This window comes from Bos javanicus, chromosome 1 (genome assembly GCF_032452875.1).
Source record: "Bos javanicus breed banteng chromosome 1, ARS-OSU_banteng_1.0, whole genome shotgun sequence".
In the NCBI taxonomy this organism is placed as follows: domain Eukaryota; kingdom Metazoa; phylum Chordata; class Mammalia; order Artiodactyla; family Bovidae; genus Bos; species Bos javanicus.
Genome location: NC_083868.1, coordinates 107,025,865 through 107,047,441, shown reverse-complemented (window position 1 = coordinate 107,047,441; position 21,577 = coordinate 107,025,865). Strand labels below are relative to the sequence as shown.

General features: G+C 38.1%; 2 protein-coding genes across 5 annotated transcripts in view; one reads left to right on the top strand and one right to left on the bottom strand.

Moving 5' to 3' along the window:
- Window positions 1–11,041, bottom strand: part of IFT80 (intraflagellar transport 80) — a 129,904-nt gene extending 118,863 nt beyond the window's left edge. The window contains exons 1-2 of one of the 2 annotated variants that reach the window (XM_061417227.1): window positions 10,926–11,041; window positions 2,592–2,872 (exon numbers count right to left, since the gene is read on the bottom strand). The gene's annotated coding sequence lies outside the window, so the exon portion shown is untranslated. The remainder of the gene's footprint in view (window positions 1–2,591; window positions 2,873–10,925) is intronic. The other variant, XM_061417219.1, reaches the window with a different exon arrangement.
- A 191-nt stretch (window positions 11,042–11,232) lies between these two features.
- The window catches only part of SMC4 (structural maintenance of chromosomes 4), a 33,929-nt gene continuing 23,584 nt past the window's right edge, over window positions 11,233–21,577 (top strand). Inside the window, exons 1-6 of one of the 3 annotated variants that reach the window (XM_061417201.1) lie at window positions 11,233–11,321; window positions 11,425–11,524; window positions 12,636–12,779; window positions 13,608–13,786; window positions 14,239–14,430; window positions 15,903–16,079. In XM_061417201.1, the coding sequence (XP_061273185.1) occupies window positions 12,641–12,779; window positions 13,608–13,786; window positions 14,239–14,430; window positions 15,903–16,079 (687 nt within the window). In that variant the 5' untranslated portion in view covers window positions 11,233–11,321; window positions 11,425–11,524; window positions 12,636–12,640. Of the gene's footprint in view, window positions 11,322–11,422; window positions 11,530–12,635; window positions 12,780–13,607; window positions 13,787–14,238; window positions 14,431–15,902; window positions 16,080–21,577 lie in introns of those variants that run through there. The other 2 variants (XM_061417191.1, XM_061417210.1) reach the window with 2 other exon arrangements.

Genomic DNA, 21,577 nt, shown 5'->3' with positions numbered 1-21,577 from the left:
ATTTGAAAAGACCCTGATGTTGGGAAAGACTGAAGGCAGGAGAAGAGGATGACAGAGGATGAGATGGTTAGATGGCATCACTGACTCATCACTGACTCACTGACATGAGTTTGGGTAGACTCCAGGAGTCAGTGATGGACAGGGAGGCCTGGCATGCTGCGGTTCATGGGGTCCCAAAGAGTCCGACACAACTGAGTGACTGAACTGAACTGAATGGAGGAACAGGTTGGAAGGGATATAAAATTTCTGTTTTGGGTTGGCTAACTTTAAGGTGACTTTAGATATCTGAATGACGAATTCAAGGAGAAATTAGATATACAAGTCTGGAGTTAAGAGAGAGGGCACAGCTGGAGATATCATTGAGACCTCAGTTTGAGGGTTATCAGCACAAAGTTTACATTCAAAGCCATGGGATGGGACTACCCAGCAGAACTTGAACAGGTGGTAGCTTCAACAGCCTAGAAGTCCTACTGAAGTCTGAAGAACTGTCAGCATTAAGATTCTAGAGGAAGTAAGCTAGAGAAAAACAAGTGGAGACAGACAATAAGATACTTAAAACAGATTTTGGGAAAGTATAGATATTGTTAATGATGAGGTAGGTAAAGACTGTCAAAGTGGGTGGCCAAGGTCTTGATTTGGGGATGTTAAATCACTGCAAATAATGACAAGAATAGTGGTGGAGATAGACACAGTACCCAGATGCTAAAATACTATTCATTGAATGAAGAAAAAACAGCAAAGAGATCTGTAGATGTTTGCAAAAAGGCAAAGAAGAGTATGGTTTGATCTCGTAAGACTTGTCTCAAAGGGACAAGAGGAAAGAGAAACACAATCAATTGTGCAGAACCCTAAGGAGAAACAAGGTCCTTTGACACATGGAGGTTTGAAATGCAAAACTGCCTCCATCTGAAACAGCCAAGAGGAAAGTAGTTTCCTTAGGAAACAACCAGATTTAAATTAGACTAAGAAGTTAAAAGACAAAACTATAACGTTTACTCCAAAACACTGAGAACATAGATTTGGTCAGTGACATACTGTGAGTTCCAAAAGGTAGAGTGGTAGGATTTAGATGGGGAAGAGCTAAGTTTAGGACAGATGGTGGGAAATGGAAAAAAAGAGCCAGCTGTCCTTCTTCATTCTTCCCTGCCTCTGTGGTAGAAGAATCTAAATTTTTGCTGCATTCCTAGCCATACAAAATAAAGATTATGTTTTCTTAACTGCCCTCAAAACTGGGTGGAGCCACATAGGACATCAACAATTCTTAAACCCAATGGGGATATTACAAAATCATCAACCTCATGGCCCAATCTGGGATTTATATCTTGTGGTGGGGGCAACAGATTAACACTACCCAACAGTAATGGTTACCCACAGTGACAATATGAAAAATGAATGAATTACCTCTTATAAAAGCAATATAAATCAATATAATTGGCAAATAAAAACTTGGAAAATAATAACATGCTCCCTGCCATGCATCAAGACATATATAATGCAGCAATAAAACAGAAGGAACCAAGATTCTTGACCTTACAGCGAGTCCTACCAGTCCTATCTAAACTTTAAGTGATAGAAAATAAAGTTTTATCATGTTTAAGTTAGTGTCATCAATAGTTAAACTTAATAGTGAACGAATGCAGGGGATTAATAGTCTTGAATGTGGAAACTGAGGTAAACAGGGATGTAATGAATGATCAAATAGTCCCCATGGTCGAATAAAGGAAAGCGGATAATCAGTTTAAATTGCCTTCTTCCTGGAATGGTTTTCTTAGGAGGTTTGTGGTGCTGAGGAAAAGTTCCGTAAGAGAGAAAAGGGAAGTCTTGCTAGAAGCACACGTAACTCTGCCCGAATTTCCAGCTCTAAGACTACAGGCTTCAACATTAACTCTTCTTTCTCCAGAGTCCTAATAGACACATGATTTCTCTGACCTCATCTCCTGTTTCCTCTCTTTTCACTCAAACTGCTCCAGTCACACTAGCCTCTATGTTGTTCTTCTTACATACCATGTAAGAAGTCTGTTTTGGGGCAAAGGAGAAGAAACCAGTGGACAGGGATCAATTGGCAATACAACAGAAACAGAAGATAACTAAGACAGCATGGTCCCAAGAAGTCATCTGATCAAGGACACTGATAATGGAGCACTTCCATTTGTAGACTGACAGTTCACAAAAACATAAATAAGGATGGTCAGTGGGCAATCAAAAACATGAAACAAGGCACAGCCTTAATTTTAATTAAAGAAATGAAAATGAAAAAAACTGGATGCCATTTCCTGTTGTCAAAGTGACCAAATACAAAACACCCAGAACTCAGCACTGACATACAGAAACATAGTCACATACATTAGTGAAGAACAGAAATTGGTAATAATGGTTATTGATTATTTTTTTGCCCCACCCCTCAACACTTTTGATTTCCTTCTCCAGCTCTGGGGAATCTCCTACCTTACAAATAAAAAATTATTTCCTCTGTAGCCATCCTTATAGCTAGGACACAGGCAAATCACCTAGGTTTTGCCAATCTAACACATCTATGCCATATTTTGAGTTAGAAGATACTGATTTGAAGTAGGTATATAAAAGGAATTTACCCTGAGAAGAATTTCTAGTCATAGGATTTTGTCATGTATCAGTACATGGATGGAGGAGCCTGGAAGACTGCATGCAGTCCATGGGGTCGCTGAGGGTCGGACACGACTGAGCGACTTCACTTTCACTTTTCACTTTCATGCATTGGAGAAGGAAATGGCAACCCACTCCAGTGTTCTTGCCTGGAGAATCCCAGGGACGTGGGAGCCTGGTGGGCTGCCGTCTATGGGGTCGCACAGAGTCAGACACGACTGAATCGACTTAGCAGAAGCAGCAGCAGTACCTGTAAATGTATACCAAGAGACATATACAAACTGTACAAGCTTGTTTATTACAGAATTCTATATAGTACTATCAAAACCCAGAAATTTAAATATTCATCAGAGATTATACACTCATATTCCAGATACATGTGTTTTTAATGTGGAATAGAATTAAGAATTAATGTTAAGAATTAGACTTAATATTATGCTAAATGAAAGCAGTCATAAAAGGGCAGATACTATGTAACTCCCCTTATATGAAATACCTAAAGTAGTCAAATACAGAGATACAAAAAGTAGAATGGTGATTACCTGGCAGGAAGGGGAAATGAGGATAGAGATTCAGTTCTGCAAGAGGAAAAGAGTCCTGTGGATGGATGGAGGTGAAAGTAGTACAACAATATGAATGTATATAATGCCACTGAATGGTACACTTTTAAAAGGCAAGATAGTTTACAGAAAAAAAAAGAAAGAAAATTAGATTTAAGAAAGAAAACTAAAAGGTAAAAGCACTAAGAAAATAAGAAAAATTTTAGGAGGGAAAGAGAGAAGGTATGACTTGTCAACAAGAATATACATATAGATAAAACATAGCAGAGAGCCTCAGAAGTGAATAAGAATATGAAGGACAGATAACAAATGCAAGCATTAGATCACAACTTTGTTTCCAACAGGTTCTGTTTGGGTCATTTGCACACTAGCTAACCCATGGGTATTGATACTAACAGTTGAAATTAATGGTTTGCTGACGATTACCCAAGGCTCTGTTTTTAAAAGTACAATTCTTATCAACAGTTTTCTAAATTGATACCTCTGATTAGACTCTTAAGTCTCTTTTCCAGTAAAGACAGGAGTGAAAGAGAAGCAGATCTTTACTCAGATTGGTTCCATCATAGAACCACATGTAGACTAGAGCTGGGATCTCTTATATAACAGGGAAGGCAGAGGAAGATGAACCATTTCCAGGGACCGATTCAAACACCTAATAAACAATGGGAACAGGCTTGGCAGTATAGTTCAATTACTAAAGACCTCCAACCCCCACCCTATTCCAACTCTTGTATGTATTTGAAGTGTATGTATTGGGGCTTCCCAGGTATGTATAAGGAGTGGTATTCACATTTCCTTGCAATTCTAGCTCTAAGTAGAGCTAGCTATACTTTAATCTTATTCATATTGGTTATATTTATAATCCAGGATGGCCGAATAACTTTGAGCCAATAAACCATGTGACTCACAAAATTAAAAATAAGCAGTCATCTTTAATTCATCCTTTTAATTCAACTAGCTGAGAAAAAATCACATTCAACTGACAAACTAGAATGCTGTACAGCTATTTAAAAAATGAGATGAATCTATATGTATTGATACAAAAAGATGTCTATAATATCTTAAATTACAAAAATAAACTATACAGCAGTATTATGTAACTCAATCTCTTTTGTGATAAAAAAAAATACGAGGGGAGGAGATATATACTCAAGTTAGTCGATACTAAAATGTTTTTCTCAAAAGATGTGCAAGACACTTAATGGAGGCTTTGTAAGGGTAGAGACACTGGTGAGAAAAGGGAAGCTTTTAATCCTCATTTCATACTATTCTATACTGTTTGAAGTTATCAAGTTCATAATATTTTATCCATGCATTTATAGTTTTAACATAGGAATATCTGAATGATATGTTCATGGCTTAGTTTTGCTTTTTTCTTTAAGCATTTCTGCATTAAAAAAAAATAAATGTTATTTTACATAAGATTCACTATTCCCATTCTCTTTGCAATTTCTACTGCATTTGACACACTTCTTACTGAAACCTTCACTCCGTGATCTTCCAAACACTGTACTTTGTTTTTTTCTATATACAAAATGAGGCTAATAATACCTACCTCACAGGTTGGTTATGATGTTAAATGAGATAGAGTAGACATGAGATTGGCGGGGGGGGGGGGGAGGAGATATCTTACAAATGTCCAGTAGATTGCCTGAAACATAGGAAGAACTTAACTATTTGCTATTTGTAGTGAAAACTGGTGTTTCATTCAGTTCAGTTCAGTCACTCAGTCGTGTCCGACTCTTTGCGACCCCCTGAATTGCAGCACGCCAGGCCTCCCTGTCCATCACCAACTCCCGGAGTTCACTCAGACTCAAGTCCATCGAGTCAGTGATGCCATCCAGCCATCTCATCCTCTGTCGTCCCCTTCTCCTCCTGCCCTCAATCCCTCCCAGCATCACAGTCTTTTCCAATGAGTCAACTCTTCCCATGAGGTGGCCAAAGTACTGCAGTTTCAGCTTTAGCATCATTCCTTCCAAAGAAATCCCAGGGCTGATCTCCTTCAGAATGGACTGGTTCGATCTCCTTGCAGTCCAAGGGACTCTCAAGAGTCTTCTCCAACACCACAGTTCAAAAGCATCAATTCTTCAGTGCTCAGCTTTCTTCACAGTCCAACTCTCACATCCACACATGACCACTGGAAAAACCATAGCCTTGACTAGACGAACCTTTGTTGGCAAAGTAATGTCTCTGCTTTTCAATATGCTATCTAGGTTGGTCAAAACTTTCCTTCTAAGGAGTAAGCGCCTTTTAATTTCATGGCTGCAGTCCCCATCTGCACTGATTTTGGAGCCCAAAGAAATAAAGTCTGACACTGTTTCCCCATCTATTTGCCATGAAGTGATGGGACCAGATGCCATGATCTTCGTTTTCTGAATGCTGAGTTTTAAGCCAACTTTTTCACTCTCCTCTTTCACTTTCATCAAGCAGCTTTTTAGTTCCTCTTCACTTTCTGCAATAAGGGTGGTATCATCTGCATATCAGAGGTTATTGATATTTCTCCCGGCAATCTTGATTCCAGCTTGTGCTTCTTCCAGCCCAGTGTTTCTCATGATGTACTCTGCATGCATAAGTTAAATAAGCAGAGTGACAATACACAGCCTTGACGTACTCCTTTTCCTATTTGGAACCAGTCTGTTATTCCATGTCCAGTTCTAACTGTTGCTTCCTGACCTGCATACAAATTTCTCAAGAGGCATATCAGGTGGCCTGGTATTCCCATCTCTTTCAGGATTGTCCACAGTTGATTGTGATCCACACAGTCAAAGGCTTTGGCATAGTCAATAAAACAGAAATAGATGTTTTTCTGGAACTCTCTTGCTTTTTCCATGATCCAGTGGATGTTGGCAATTTGATCTCTGGTTCCTCTGCCTTTTCTAAAACCAGCTTGAACATCTGGAAGTTCACGGTTCACATATTGCTGAAGCCTGGCTTGGAGAATTTTGAGCATTACTTTACTAGCGTGTGAGATGAGTGCAATTGTGCGGTAGTTTGAGCATTCTTTGGCATTGTCTTTCTTAGAGACTGGAATGAAAACTGACCTTTTCCAGTCCTGTGGCCACTGATGAGTTTCCCAAATTTGCTGGCATATTGAGTGCAGCACTTTCACAGCATCATCTTTTACGATTTGAAATAGCTCAACTGGAATTCCATCACCTCCACTAGCTTTGTTCATAGTGATGCTTTCTAAGGCCCACGTGACTTCACATTGCAGGATGTCTGGCTCTAGGTGAGTGATCACACCATCGTGATTATCTGGGTCGTGAAGATCTTTTTTGTACAGTTCTTCTGTGGATTATTGCCATCTCTTCTTAATATCTTCTGCTTCTGTTAGGTCCATACCATTTCTGTCCTTTATTGAGCCCATCTTTGCATGCAATGTTCCCTTGGTATCTCTAATTTTCTTGAAGAGATCTCTAGTCTTTCCCATTCTGTTGTTTTCCTCTATTTCTTTGCATTGATTGCTGAAGAATGCTTTCTTATCTCTTCTTGCTATTCTTTGGAACTCTACATTCAGATATTTATCTTTCCATTTCTCCTTTGCTTTTCACTTCTCTTCTTTTCACAGCTATTTGTAAGGCCTCCCCAGACAGCCATTTTGCTTTTTTGCATTTCTTTTCTATGGGGATGGTCTTGATCCCTGTCTCCTGTACAATGTCATGAACCTCAGTCCATAGTTTATCAAGCACTCTATCAGATCTAGTGCCTTAAATCTATTTCTCACTTCCACTGTATAATCATAAGGGATTTGATTTAGGTCATACCAAAATGGTCTAGTGGTTTTCCCTACTTTCTTTAAGTCTGAATTTGGCAATAAGGAGTTCATGATCTGAGCCACAGTCAGCGCCTGGTCTTGTTTTTGTTGACTGTATAGAGCTTCTCCATCTTTGGCTGCAAAGAATATAATCAATCTGATTTCAGTGTTGACCATCTGTCCATGTGTAGAGTCTTTTCTTGTGTTGTTCGAAGAGGGTGTTTGCTATTACCAGTACATTTTCTTGGCAAAACTCTATTAGTCTTTGTCCTGCTTCATTCTGTATTCCAAGGCCAAACTTGCCTGTTACTCCAGGTGTTTCTTTTTGCATTCCAGTCCCCTATAATGAAAAGGACATCTTTTTTGGTGTTAGTTCTAAAAGGTCTTGTAAGTCTTCATAGAACCGTTCAACTTCAGCTTCTTCAGCATTACTGGTTGGGGCATAGACTTGGATTACTGTGATACTGAATGGTTTGCCTTGGAAACGAACACAGATCATTCTGTCGTTTTTAAGATTGCATCCAAGTACTGCATTTCGGACTCTTTTGTTGACCATGATGGCTACTCCATTTCTTCTGAGGGATTCCTGCCCACAGGAGTAGATATAATGGTCATCTGAGTTAAATTCACCCATTTCAGTCCATTTGAGTTTGCTGATTCCTAGAATGTCGACACTCGCTCTTGCCATCTCTTGTTTGACCACTTCCAACTTGCCTTGATTCATGGACCTGACATTCCAGGCTCCTATGCAATATTGCTCTTTACAGCATTGGACCTTGCTTCTATCACCAGTCATATCCACAACTGGGTACTGTTTTTGCTTTGGCTCCATCCCTTCATTCTTTCTGGAGTTATTTCTCCACTGATCTCCAGTAGCATATTGGACACCTACTGACCTGGGGAGTTCCTCTTTCAGTATCCTATCATTTTGCCTTTTCATACTGTTCATGGGGTTCTCAAGGCAAGAATACTGAAGTGGTTTGCCATTCCCTTCTCCAGTGGATCACATTCTGTCAGACTCTCCACCATGACCCGCCCGTCTTGGGTGGCCCCACGGGCATGGCTTAGTTTCATTTAGTTAGAAAGGGTGTTTCATCACCCTTCATATATTCACTCTGTTCTGAGCTACCAAGAATTTCTTCTTGGAATACCACTTACTCCCTCTTAGCCCATATGGCTTAAGTGGAGTCAGCATGAGACCTAGGCTTAAGTCAATTAGAGCTTTCCGAAGGAAACTTTTATTCAAGTAAAAGATAGGGAAGAAAAACTCTCTTTAACTTTCCAGGTCTTCAAGTTTAGATTCAAGGCAAGAGTTACTATAACTATCTTACCACACCAAGGGGAGAGCATGGTGGTGTTAGAGGCCACTATGTGAGGTCTGAGAATAATGCCAAGACATGGGAACATAAAGCAGAGCAAAGAAACACAGTCCTAGTTCTTTCTTTGAATATGGAATCCAGTTATACTCACCTAACTTCTTGCTTACGGAAGCTATTTTTTTTCCTCAAGACAATTTGGATTCGGTCTTCTGTCACATATTATTATATGATGACAAAATTTAACTATGCACTTAAAGAACTGCAGATGTTAATTTTAATTCTATTCCAATTTTTCCCCTTGAACTTATTTATTCCCATGGGGTACAACTTTTTAAAATACAAAAAGTAGGGTTCTCTTCTCGAACTGCCTGAAATTATAGATAATGGCTGTTAGTAGATGATTTTGGACCAGAAAGATGAGACTTGGTTATACTTTCCAAGGTGGTTTTAACTTGAGTCCATCCCAACAGAACCAGCTCCTTTTTATGCAAAGTACTAGTAAGGATCAATCAAGAGGGAGTAAGTCTACCTCTCGTGACCCTAATCTCTTCTCAGATCACTTCTTCACTTATTCTGAGTGTCCTACTTTCACTCTAGATTTGTCTCCACTATAGCTGTTGGTTATCAATGTCTGTTCTACATTATCAATCTGAGTTAAGCCTGTTTAAAAAGTATTTATTCTGTTTAAAAAGTATTTATGGTTAGGTTCAACTAAATCTAAAGCTATTGGTCACTTTATTGACTTTCTGAAATTACATTTCTGATCAGTCACTAAGACCAAACATTATTTACAACAACCATCAAAGGTAGTAAAACTAAGATTTATTTCTGGCTTATCTTTCTTATCCCCTCATCACTAATCCAGAGATTCACAAAGAATACTATCTAACTTTAAGAGCTCAGACTATTAACTGTTAAATGTGTCCAGATTTTTACCATTCTACTGCATAGGCACCTCTTACCTCCTACATGGAAAAGTGGACAGTAACAATCTAAGCCATGCTTGATCTCAGTCTCTTTCTCTTTTCACACATCCCACATAACTGTTAACTTTTTTTAACCAAGTCACTCCATAGCTCAAAATTTTTCTAATATTTTGAAGATTTATCAATCTAATATCCTTGACCTGGTTTTTAAGACTCTTCACAAACTAACCTTCTTCTAACTTGACATCCCATTATTCAACCTTAGCACATACCCTAACAAGGTCTATGTTATAAACACAGCAATATCAAATGCATGCAGTGTGTATGTTAGATGAACAATCATAAACAATCCTATGCGGTAGGTATTATATGCTGGTTTCATAATAAACAGAGTTTGACAAACTGAGTACATTGTCTAAGTAGGTAGCTTTAAAAAAATGATGAGACTTGGGATTCTGTTATCTGTTACATCCTTCTCCTACATGGTGCTCTGTCTCCCATATACATTACTCAATTTGGTCTAGTCTTTGCTTTTTTTCAGGGTTAATATCTCTCCAACTTGGGTTTAGTAGTGTTTGACTTGAAAATCCAAAAGATTCCACATGATTTCAAACAGAACTGATGTACATGTTCTGGTACAGCTACCAACCAAATTTTTCATTGAGCTTTACTGTCTGTAGTTTGTCTTATGAAAATAATTTTTTTCAACTACAAATAAAAAAAGTGTATTACAATACTGAGTCAATGTTTATTCAAATCACTTTAGTCTCTCAACCTCACGGAATTCTTACACTTGAGGGGAGTGTCTTCCACACCTTCAACTCTTGAGAATCACTGAACCTTAACATGATGCTCCTCAGGGGAAGAATCATACTTTCTTACTTAGAATGACAATGTAAATTCACTCAATAAAGATTTATTGGGGCCTCAGTATGCCAAGTCCTAAGTATGCAAAAGTTAAAAGGGGGAATAAAAGAGGTTCCCAGTTCTCAGTCAAGTACTTAAGAGTCTCTGAATAAATGTTTGTTGGACGTATTCAGATCAATTAATGGTTAACAGTGCGATGGGATAGGACCAAGTTTAAGAATCTGATCAAAGTTCTGGAAAAACTAACTCCCCAGAAAAATTCACAAGCACACAGAATTCTGTACTCAATTCCGGGGGCGGGTGGGGGCTGTAGTGGAGAAGTAGTATGAACTTCTCTGAACCCCAATCACCTACTACCAGATCCACAAACTCTTAGTTAAAAATCCATTAACAAAACTAAATTATCTGGGAACAGGAATACTTGCTCAATAATCCTGATTATGCCCGAGAGTGCAGTGTATACAGAAGCTACTTAAGAAATATCTGCTGATCAATAATTTCCCCATAACCAGACGACACCAGCAAATCGTTTCTTCCATTACAGAGTCTTCCAGTCGAATGATTTTAAAAACTCAAAACCCCTTTTCACTAGTGACATTAATGACCTAATCCCAATAATTCGAAATCATTATTTGCTATTCCCTACACGATCATTCACCAATCCAGATCTTCTCTCCTCCGTGTTGCCCCTCTGCTCCCTCCAAATTCAGGGCTTCCTCCTTCGCATCCCAAAAGCTAAGTCCAGAGCGCCCAGTGAGACGGGAAATAACCGATGCTCCACGCCGCACACACTGTCAAAGCAGGGAAGGTGAATCCAGTAAAGGCCACAACTTCCAAATCCTTTCCTCAACTCTCGCTTGGAAGTAAACAGACTTACCTTAAGTTCCAGGAAAGAGGGGTCGATCTTTCTCACAGAACTGAGACCAGTTACCAAGAAGCAGCGGACCGCCCTGTCACCATAGCGACTTCTCAGAGCTAAGCTGACTCCCTCTTCGCGCGATACTTCCCCTCAGAGCGTCACCCGAGCGGGCCTGAGACTCCGCCCCGCAGTGGGCACGCCCTCTTCTAAAGGGACGTTATTGGACGACTGATCCTTGACTTAAACTGTAGGGCGAATTCCACTTATCTTTCTCAAAATTCGCAAGTTTAAAAAAAAAATTTATAAGAGTGCTATTGCCGTAGGGCCACGGAAAACATTGTTTCGCTTTTTTCACCTAGTAGAAAACGTTCCCTGCAGCTCGGGTCCCGCCAGGAGTTCGCGCATGCGCTTAAGGTATCAGAAGATGGCGATAATCGCCGCATTTTTTTCAAATTAGTGGTTCCCAGAAAGCATTGCGCGCGTTTGTAACGAATTTCCGTTCGAGTTTGTATTTTAGGCGCCATTTTCGAGTGAAGGACCCGGAGCCGAAACACCGGTAGGAACCGGGGGGCCTATACAACCGTTTCCAGCCTCGGTCTGAGTGGACTATCCTGCAGGTAAAGTACGTCTTTTCCTGATCGGTTGTCACACTCTCACTTCCTGCCCGGTCCGCAGGCGCCTGGAAAGAGGCCTTGAGCTGGAGCAGCCGAAGTCTAGGTTGAGGCTGCCTCGGGGAGATTTCGCTCGCTGTCACCCCTCCCCCCTCAGTCGCTCCCCGGCGGTCGAAGCTCCCGCGCGCTTCTCCCGGGCGCCACTTCTCTGAGCTACTTAAGCGTCGATGGTGGGATTGGGGCCGCGGGGCTGGGGGCCCTCTCAGCCCTCGCGGACCTTTTCTTAGAAATCTTGGTCGGACTACGGCGTCGCCCCCTGTCCCGGCCCGCTACCCGTTTCTCTTTTCCCGAGGGACTAACCACTAGCTCTGAGCCCTTACTGGTGGCCTTTCGTAGTTTATTGTCCAGCGGGATTCGCCGCGGACCTCAGGGACAAACCCCTGCCGCCCCAAGGTGATGGAAGCGGAGTTGGCGCTGCCGGCTTCCGATTTGAAAATCGCGAGCGGTCGACCCCAGCCGCCGGTCCCCGGCCGGCGAGTAGAAGGAGACCTCAAAGCCCCCGAGCCGCCAGCCGAGCCAAGGGCTATGGCGGGGAGAGGAAGGTGGGCGGCGAACCGCCTCTTCGTTCCCGACTGCTCTGCCAAGAGTTGAGAACCCCTCAAACCTAAAGCTAGTACGGACTCGGAGACAAGAATCTGAGCGCTTTGATCCCCAGCCCCGAGAGTGTGGGAATGTCCGTAAATGTCGGCGTGCGGGATATAACTTCGTTTAGAAATGACGTTACAGTATTCTCACACATTTACACTGTGGGCGGAGGAGGGGGACATTAAAAAAATAAAAAGAACCTAAGCAGTTGCTCTCTTTGCTGGCTCCGCAAAGCACGTCTAGGAACTTGCTTAGAACTTGAGAGAGCGAATCCCGCCTTCCTGGCACTTGAGTTTTTTGTGCCTTCTTTCCCGAGGACTCGCTGGCGTTGCGCGGGGTTTTTAAACGGAGCCCTAGAAAACGGGTGGACAAAGTTTTACCCGAGTGGGACGGGTGGCGGGCCGGCGGGGAACTTGACGGCACGGCCGGCCGCCCGCGGGCTGACTTGCTCCCGGCTTTCCCTCGGCTCCAGCGACCATGCCCCGTAAAGGCACCCAGCCCTCCACTGCCCATCGCAGAGAGGAAGGGCCGCCGCGGTCCCCGGACGGCACCAGCAGCGACGCGGAGCCGGATCCGCCGCCCGGCCGCGCGAGGAGCCAGGCGCTGGCCACCGCAGGTGAGTAGCCCTTCGCGACGCCGAGGGCAAGCGCGTGGAGACCCGGCACCCAACCCGGGACGGTTGGTATTCCAGGGCGCGGACGAAAAGGGCTGCGGGGTTGACACCCGAAGGTCAAGAAAGCGATTTTCACAGATTCGACTGTGAAATTTCGGTTAACGGTGCTGGAGGGATGGGGGCTAGTAAATAGCTAAAATTCTGAACTTCTGTTCATTGTCTTATGTTTCCGCGGAAATCGACACGGTCAGCCAGAGTGGACTTTTTTCAGTGTCAGCGTGACTATTTGTTAATATGATGAAAAGTTGCTTGATCGTACAACTTCACCTCGGTGATCTTAAATTGCAAAGAGAAGATAATTTGCACCTACGCCCGCACTCGCCGTGGGTTTTGTGAGTCCAGGAATTGAGTGACATGAAACCCCTGTAACTGTCACGGGAGCTCGCCAGTGTCCAAAGTTAGGGTTCCAGATGCTTAACAGATACTGAGAGTTGAATCTAGAGCTGTAGGATTTGACCACCTGTTTAGGCAGGGACTCAAGTGATTGTGGATTTTCCAGATTTGCATTACGATGTAGTGTATTGACTCCTAAAAGGTATATTTCTATAGAATTTTGGGACTGATGGCATCTCTTTCAAAAATTTTCTTTTGTCATAAGACAAAGCCTAAAGACTGTTATCCTTTGTGAATGTAAGATAATACTGTATTTGAGTGAAAAATAGAGATTCCTAGGTTTCATAAATGACGTCTCCAAAGATTAGCAGGCTAACAAATTGCACTGATGCAGGCTTCCCCTCTCCCCCTTTTTTTCCTTTCCTTTGACTGACTTAGAAACTCCAAGTGAGGAAATTGATAATAGAAGTTTAGAAGAGATTTTGAATAGCATCCCTCCTCCCCCACCTCCTGCAATGACCAATGAACCTGGAGCTCCTCGTCTTATGATAACTCATATTGTAAACCAGAACTTCAAATCTTACGCTGGGGAAAAAATTCTGGGACCTTTCCATAAGGTATTTGACCATTTTTAAATAGCTGTTGTAAGGTAATGCATCTTTATTACAAACTGTTTCAGTTTTGTAGTTATTGTATATCCTGAGAAATACATGGTGTAGTTTCTATGCTTTTAACTACTGAAATTAGCTTTTGTTTATCTGATTATCTTTTGGTACCTTTCTTTATAAAGTTCTCCTCACTGAATAGAATTTGGGTTTTATGTTTGAAAAGAATATTTTCTTTTTAACTGTAAGAATGAATTTTGTAAAAAATCTGAGTCAAAATTAGAACATGATCTTATTTAAAGTGTTGAAACTTGTAACATACAAGACATGATCTATGAAAACTATCTTCTAGCTGCAAAAGCTTTTTAAATACTTGTAGTTTTGCTGCAAGTTAAATCATTTTAAATTGAAATCAGTAGTATAACCTTTTTAACTTTTTTTTTTCCCCTGTTCTTTTTATGCAGCGATTTTCCTGTATTATTGGGCCAAATGGCAGTGGCAAATCCAATGTTATTGATTCTATGCTTTTTGTGTTTGGCTATCGAGCACAAAAAATAAGATCTAAAAAACTCTCAGTTCTAATACACAATTCTGATGAACATAAGGATATTCAGAGTTGCACTGTAGCTGTTCATTTTCAAAAGATAATTGATAAGGTAAGGGATTTTGTTTAGTTATTTGCATCTTCCAAGTAAGGAAGACAGAATTTCAGGGCATTACACATTTTATTATTTTGGGCTTAAATTAGCTTGTAAAAATTAGTATATGGTTAAAGCAGAACCAATATTGATTTCATTGCCTCCGTGATCATATTTTCTTTTTGAGGTGTGATGGTGGCTGTTAAACTTAAAATATTAAAATTTAGTTAGGGAAATGAATTATAAGTAGCTCATAATACCTTTTGAGCAGTTCTAGTATCTTGAGTGCCAATTTTGCATTCTTTTATTATAAATTTTGGATTTGTTTTTATAAAGTTACGTTTTTATTGCTTTCAGATAAGTTACCTAAACTTGAAAATGTAAGTTGACTAATTTTACCATCTCCGTTATTTCAATTCACGTTAAAGTTAGTAGGAATCTGTATGTGTGATATGAAAGAACTTTGCTTTCGTATCAGCTACCCTTTTAAAACAGCAGAAGGATAAGCTAACTTTTTTTTTTTTTTTTCTCTCTCTAAAAGGAGACAGACATAAAATGCCTATTTGGGTTATTTACATGGCTTTGTTGATACTGGGGTTTTTTCTCTTCTGTTTGGGAATTCCTAGTTCAAAACTGGCTGGAACCTAAAAATGTAGAAAACTAATTACATAACGAAATGAGGATGTGATTTGGCCTCTAAGTCTTGTTTTTAACTTTAATGTAAAGAGCTTTAAATAAATCTACGTGGTGGTATAAATTTTAATTTTGTTTCTTAGTGCTTTTCTGTTATACAGTTTGGGTTGGAAAGTAGATAGCCAGTAAATCAGATTTGATTTTTTAGCTTATTAATTACACTTGATTTGTGTGAAGTTTAAAAGTCATGGTTTCAAAATGACATAGTTTTTAAAGGAAAGCAAGTTTTAATGTTAAAGCAGATTTGCCCTTCATTTCTTTTTGTTTGATTAAAAAACAGGGGAATATAGTTGTCAGTTCTTTGCAGTTCTTTTTACCTTTAATTGATGGCTTATTTTTCACCACCACCACCCCCCAAAAATTAATCTGTATCACCGCACTACCATCCCCTCCCTTTTTCCTTGAATCATCCCTTGCAGCTTTTTTTAATGAACTAATGTACTCTATCAAGGTGGTTTAATATTTTGGGTGAGTTTGTTTTGGATACAGTGGGAATCTTGTTTCCCATCAGTTCTTTTCTCAGTTAAGTATGTTTTTAGGCTTGAAGATGTAGTTGGTTTGACTTTTTGGTTTTTGTGATCTGTGAGGAAGGAGTCCAAGAACTCCTTAGAAATAGAAAATTATTTCTATTCTTTGCTAAGATAATTAATTCTAAGAACTATTGTCAGCTTTTGTGCATATCCAGTTAAAGTTCTTAATCCATAGAATTGGTTTCAATATGAATTGAGTGAAATTTGAAGCAAACTTATGACTTAATACCAGCAATTGTTTTCTGGTTTTGTTTTTCCTCAAAACAGGAAGGGGATGATTATGAAGTCATTCCTAACAGTAACTTCTATGTATCCAGAACGGCCTACAGAGATAATACTTCTGTTTATCACGTAAGTGGGAAAAAGACTACATTTAAGGATGTTGGAATTCTTCTTCGAAGTCATGGAATTGACTTGGACCATAATAGATTTTTAATCTTACAGGTACGTTTATTAAGACATCAGAGGTTCTCTCTCTTTTTTCTTTTAGTAAAAGTGTAAAGAGGTTTTTCCCTATTGGATGAATCCTGTATTTTTGAGACCTTAAAGTACTGTAGCAGCACATCATGGTTTACATACTACAGTCAAGATGCGAATCATTATTTGCTGCTCTAGAAATTTAAGGAAATTCATTCAAAACTATATTTTCATGATCATATGCTCATTTTGTTTGGATGGACTGACATACTTGTTCCGCTGTAGCAGCACGTAAATATTGGCGTAGTAAAATAAATATTAAACACCAATATTATTGTGCTGCTTTAGCGTGACAGGGACATAGCAACTATTTATCATTTCTGTTTGTATTTCTCTTTACGATAACATTTTAAATAAGATTTGTTATCTTTTAATAATAATTCTTTTACTTTTGTTCTTATTTGTAATCTCTACTAATATAATATACTCCAAAAAAGGGGGGGGAATAAAACCACTCTGGATACTTGGTATTTGACAGACTTCTCTGATTTAATTTTTTATTTTTTTAAACACTTAGAATGGTCAATTAAAAGCTTATACAAGCTCTTTGTTTTAGTTCAAATGGCCTACTGAACCACTACTACTGGAAAATTAGAAAGTGATATTTCATTCTTAGGTATCATACTGTTAAAGTCTTTTTAAGGAGGTATAACATTAAGTACTTGGTGTTGATTTTTATAAGAAACTCTGTGCTTTATTTGAGTAAAGATATTTTCTACCAGATTTGCTTGGTAAGAAAATCCCTTATCTTCTCTAAGTTTTACCTTTCAAAAAAGTTTTTAGCATAAAAGCATGGCTTAAGAGGAAAACTATTGTGATGTAGAAATAGCTGCTGATATTCTTTAGTGTCCTGGACTACTGGTTTTAAACTGGATTTTGGTTTGAGAAACTTGTATTAGTGTGGCTGAGTGTTCCCAGTAAGAAACTTATAAAATGTTAGTCGCTATTTCCATTTTAGCCTATATTTTACAGTTTTTTTTTTTAAATAAAAGTTATTTATACATAATGTATGTGGAAAGTAAATAAATATAATTCCGGGGTGACTTATGTTAGTATCTTGCTACCAGTTCATTTGTATACTTCTATAACCCAAACTTAATTTAAAATGGATGTTGGGAAATCATTAGCAGATATATTTCTAAATGAGATTTGAATTTACATAAATGTGGGGTTAAAGCTGTGTGTGTTTTTTTAATCAAATTTAACTGTTCTGGGATTTGATTTGGTTAATTATGGATTAAAAAGTTACGCCCCATTAGAAAACTAAATTTGATAATGATACCATTTTGCAGGAACTTACTGTTGTGTTTATCTTATTATTTGCTGTATATTTACTATCACCCTAAAATAATCAAAGTTTTACACCTGTATGTAGACTCATCAAAATAGATTGCATTTTAACCCTTGTGAATTTTTTTCCTTGGTATAGCCTTTCTACATAATTCTGTGAATAAAGGGAATTAAATAAAGTAACATCCCAAAGAGATAAGAGGAGTTTTTAAATTGTAAATTTTATATTCAGTTTGTGCTTCTAAAGTGTCCGGGATGCTTAAGCCCTTTATCCTCATAATCTCAACTTGTTTTTAATCATCTTAACAGTTACATTGTTAAAATCATTTTTAATATCAAGGTAAACTTTCCACATTAACAAATTGAATTCCATTTGATTAAATTTACAGATAAGACTCTTAGGAGCTCACCTGTTAGGAAGAAGAAACAGGGACTGGACTAGATAGAATTATTTTAAAATTTGAGGGAAAGTGGCAGTGGTTTCTATGGATTTTTATTTAGTTCCTTATCAAAATCTTAGATTCCTGCCCTAGAAATTTAAAGGATTTGAAGGTAAGTAAGAATACAATTTTTATTACCTTATCTCCCACTAAATAACATTTATCTTAAAAATTAACTAGTTTGGGAGACTGGGAGCTTGGGACCATGAGAATATCATCTTCTAAGACATAAGTGATTGCTTTGAATAAAATGTAGGCTCTTTGGCCAGTGGTAGTGATTAACAGGCTAAGTGATAGAAATTCAGCTAAAGTGGAAACTTATTTTTTAGACTAAAAAGCATTGAAATTTAGAAGTCCATTAGGATAAATTTTTTATAGTATTTATAATGGTATAGTAGGTTCTTCAAGTAGGCATTTCTAGTATTTGAAATCATTTAAAATTTCATCGTTGGCTGTTTTAATGAGTTCCTAATGAGTGACTAAACTGAGATACTATAAATGATCCAAAGATGGTAGAAGTCTATTTCTTGTCCTTATACATGCTTTCTAAAAGTGTTAGATTATAATTGGCCGTTGTACTTTGTACATTTTTGTACATTTCCCTGTTTATACCTTGTTTGAGAGCTGTTTTCCCATTGTCATAATTCTTGGTGTGAACAAATTGAGTTTTTTTTAGCTGAAAGATTTCACAGTAGCTCATTTGTCACAGTTTTCAACTTCATATGCTTTTTGTCTTCATATTTTAAAATCTAAACTAAAATTTAAAAATAACTAAGATTTTTTTTTTCTTATTTAGTAATTTGGAGATTGGATTAACCAAGATCTGAGTTACCTGTTCATTTTTTCTTTCCAGTATACTTCTTCCCTGCTTGGCATTAACATATAAGCTTACTTGAATTCTGATCTTTTTTATCTGTAGAAATAAGACTGTGCTATATCAGAAGAAGTTGTTTTAGTTTTATCGGTAGTACTTCAGTTATCCAAAAGTGTCTTGTTCAACACCTCAACTATATGAAAGCTGTCCCTAAGCACCCAAAATAAATACCAAGCAGTCTACCTCCTAAAGCGTTGTCCTTTCTGTTTATGCACTTGTTTTACACAGATACTAACCTCAGTCATTAGTTTCTTAGCTTTTGTTAGTTCACAAATTAAAAATTTATTAGAATAGCATAAAAACAATAACTTAACAGTAAAGTAGAAAATGGAGAAAATAAAAATATAACCAAGGCAAAATTTCAACTAGTAAATCTGGACCATTAATTTTTATGCAAACACCCATATTTACCTTAAATCTTAAGGCCTTCCTTATTAGGAAAAGTTTTATTATATATGTACTATATTTGAGTTTTCTGTGATTCAGTGCTTGGTAAAATTTGGATTCTGTTTCAATAAAGATAAAGCATAGTACCTATTTATTCCTCCTAGATTTTTAAGCTGTATTGTTCTAAATTAGATTATTGAGGCATGCTGTAAATGAGTCACAATATCTTGGTTTTCTGCCCAGTTCAATAAGTTAAGGTTTAGGTCTTGGATATTATAAATATCCTTTTGACATATGCATGCTATTTTTATGTTGCTTTTAAAAACCATAAATGGTATTTTCCACAGTTGCTTAATATCTCTGATATAGTGTAAATATAAATTAAAACATAGGAAGTTAGTAGTAAACAACAGTGAAGAAATGTGTTTAAAACCTTGTTTAGTTTACTTAAGTTATGGAAGTCAGAAATAACATTGAGGAGGACTATAAAACTTGTCGGCTTCAGATGCTAGCTTTATAGCAACTTGAAACTTGTTTGTTTGGGTTTTTGTCTACCATATTACCACTGTTTGTGATTTGGAGCTTTCAAGGTGACTTTAAATTCAGGCTTTAAATTATTTCTAAAATGTATTGAGGTTATTGCTTTAAATTAAAACTACTTTGTAATTTCACGTGGGATAGGTACGTTTTCTGAAATGAGTGGTCCTCTAAGGATAGACTGTCAGCCCTTAGATTATACGTGAAATGACACAAATTGGAAAGATAAGGAAGAAAACAAATAGTAGCGGGTGGTAAGGCAGTCAGAGAACATCAAGGAACAGAACCACAAGAAAGGTCTCAGGTTGTCATTGAAATACCACAACAGTCCTAATAGTCACATGACAGGCAGAGGCCTAAATGTTCTAATGACCTGTTGATTCAGTAGTGTTAATTGATAATACCCATTTTTTAATAGATCTCATATAACAAATGAAAACAGTGTTATATGGGACTTGAGATGGAAATGTTGATTCATAAATGTCCTTTTCTTTCACTTGAAAATGTTTTTTATGCTGGGCAGCCTTGTTAGAATGAAAAGAAATCAGAGCTATATATCTTTCATTTTAACTGGAAAGGGAGGAACAAGTGACCAAAAACAAGCAACCACTATGCTTTGTTTGAAGCTAGGCAGTCTCCTAATACTAGTATTCCATCACTTCAGTAAATAGTTTGGCTGAAAAGTATAATGCCTTTAGAAATATTTTTTATTGTTGTTACACCAAATCATAGCTTCTGGTTATCTGAAAAATGTATACCTAAATAATACCTTATGTGATTTGACTCAGGTACGTAAGTTCTCTTGGCATGAATTTTCATTTATCTTAGAGTAAGTGTTCAGCTATTCAAATCAAATTAGAATGTTGACTATTTGGTGTCAGATATTTGGATTATAAACACATACATAAAAGAGTTAAACTGACTACTTCCAGGTTAGTGATTCTCAGCTGGGAGTAGTTGTTGCTTTCTCTCTCCCCCAGTACATTTAGCATTGTCTGGAGACAGTTTAGGCTCTTAACAGCTGGGGAAGGCCTCATGCAGCTGGCATCTAGTGGGTAGGGTCAGAGATGTTATTAAACATCTTATGATACCCAGCATAGCTCCCCACAACAAAGTATTCAGCCCAAAATGTCAGCAATGTTGCTGTTGATAAACCTGTTTAGATAACAACTGAATAAGTCTTGGCTTGTACAATGGCTAGAGTCTCACCTGTTGTGATCCAAAGCTTTAGATACTCTTCCAGGCTTAAGTTCTGTATAAAACCTAAAGCTTGCCTAAAATGTTTGGAAAGAACTGATAATTGAAAGCAGAACAAAATATTTTATATAAATGTCTACATGTTTTAGTTTAAACACTAATATTTAGCTAAATCTAATTCATACATACCCAAGGTTACAGAGAAATCTAAACAATGATAGGCTCTTAGGATAACATTTCACCTTGTGTTTTATAATCATGTGCTGTTGTCAAAAGTACAGAAAAGTGGTCATCTATAAAATTTTTTTTAATTTTGATTTTTAATGAGTAGATTTCCACCCCCACCCCCACCCCTCCGTTATGCAGTCTTAGATCTCCAACTGGAGATCAGACCAGTGCCCCCTGCAATAGAAGCTTGGAGCCCTAACCAGTGGACCACCAGGGAAGTCCCTAATAAGTAGATTTTTAAAGGAGCTGTTTTATCTTTTCTTGTTTGATCTTCAGTTTTTTTCTACTGTATATAATTATATTGAAGATTTTGGTAATACGATGCTTTGTCATTAGCAAGTTTTAACCCAGATTTTTAAGTTTCATTTATAAATACTGTAGATATTTAAATTGAGAAAGAATATATGCCCCTTTTTAAAAAATTTTTTTTCAATCTGCTGTTTTGCAGAAATAAAGGGGTATGTTTTTATTTTTCTACTTGTCTGTCCCTTTTCTTCTGTTGTAATAAAGAG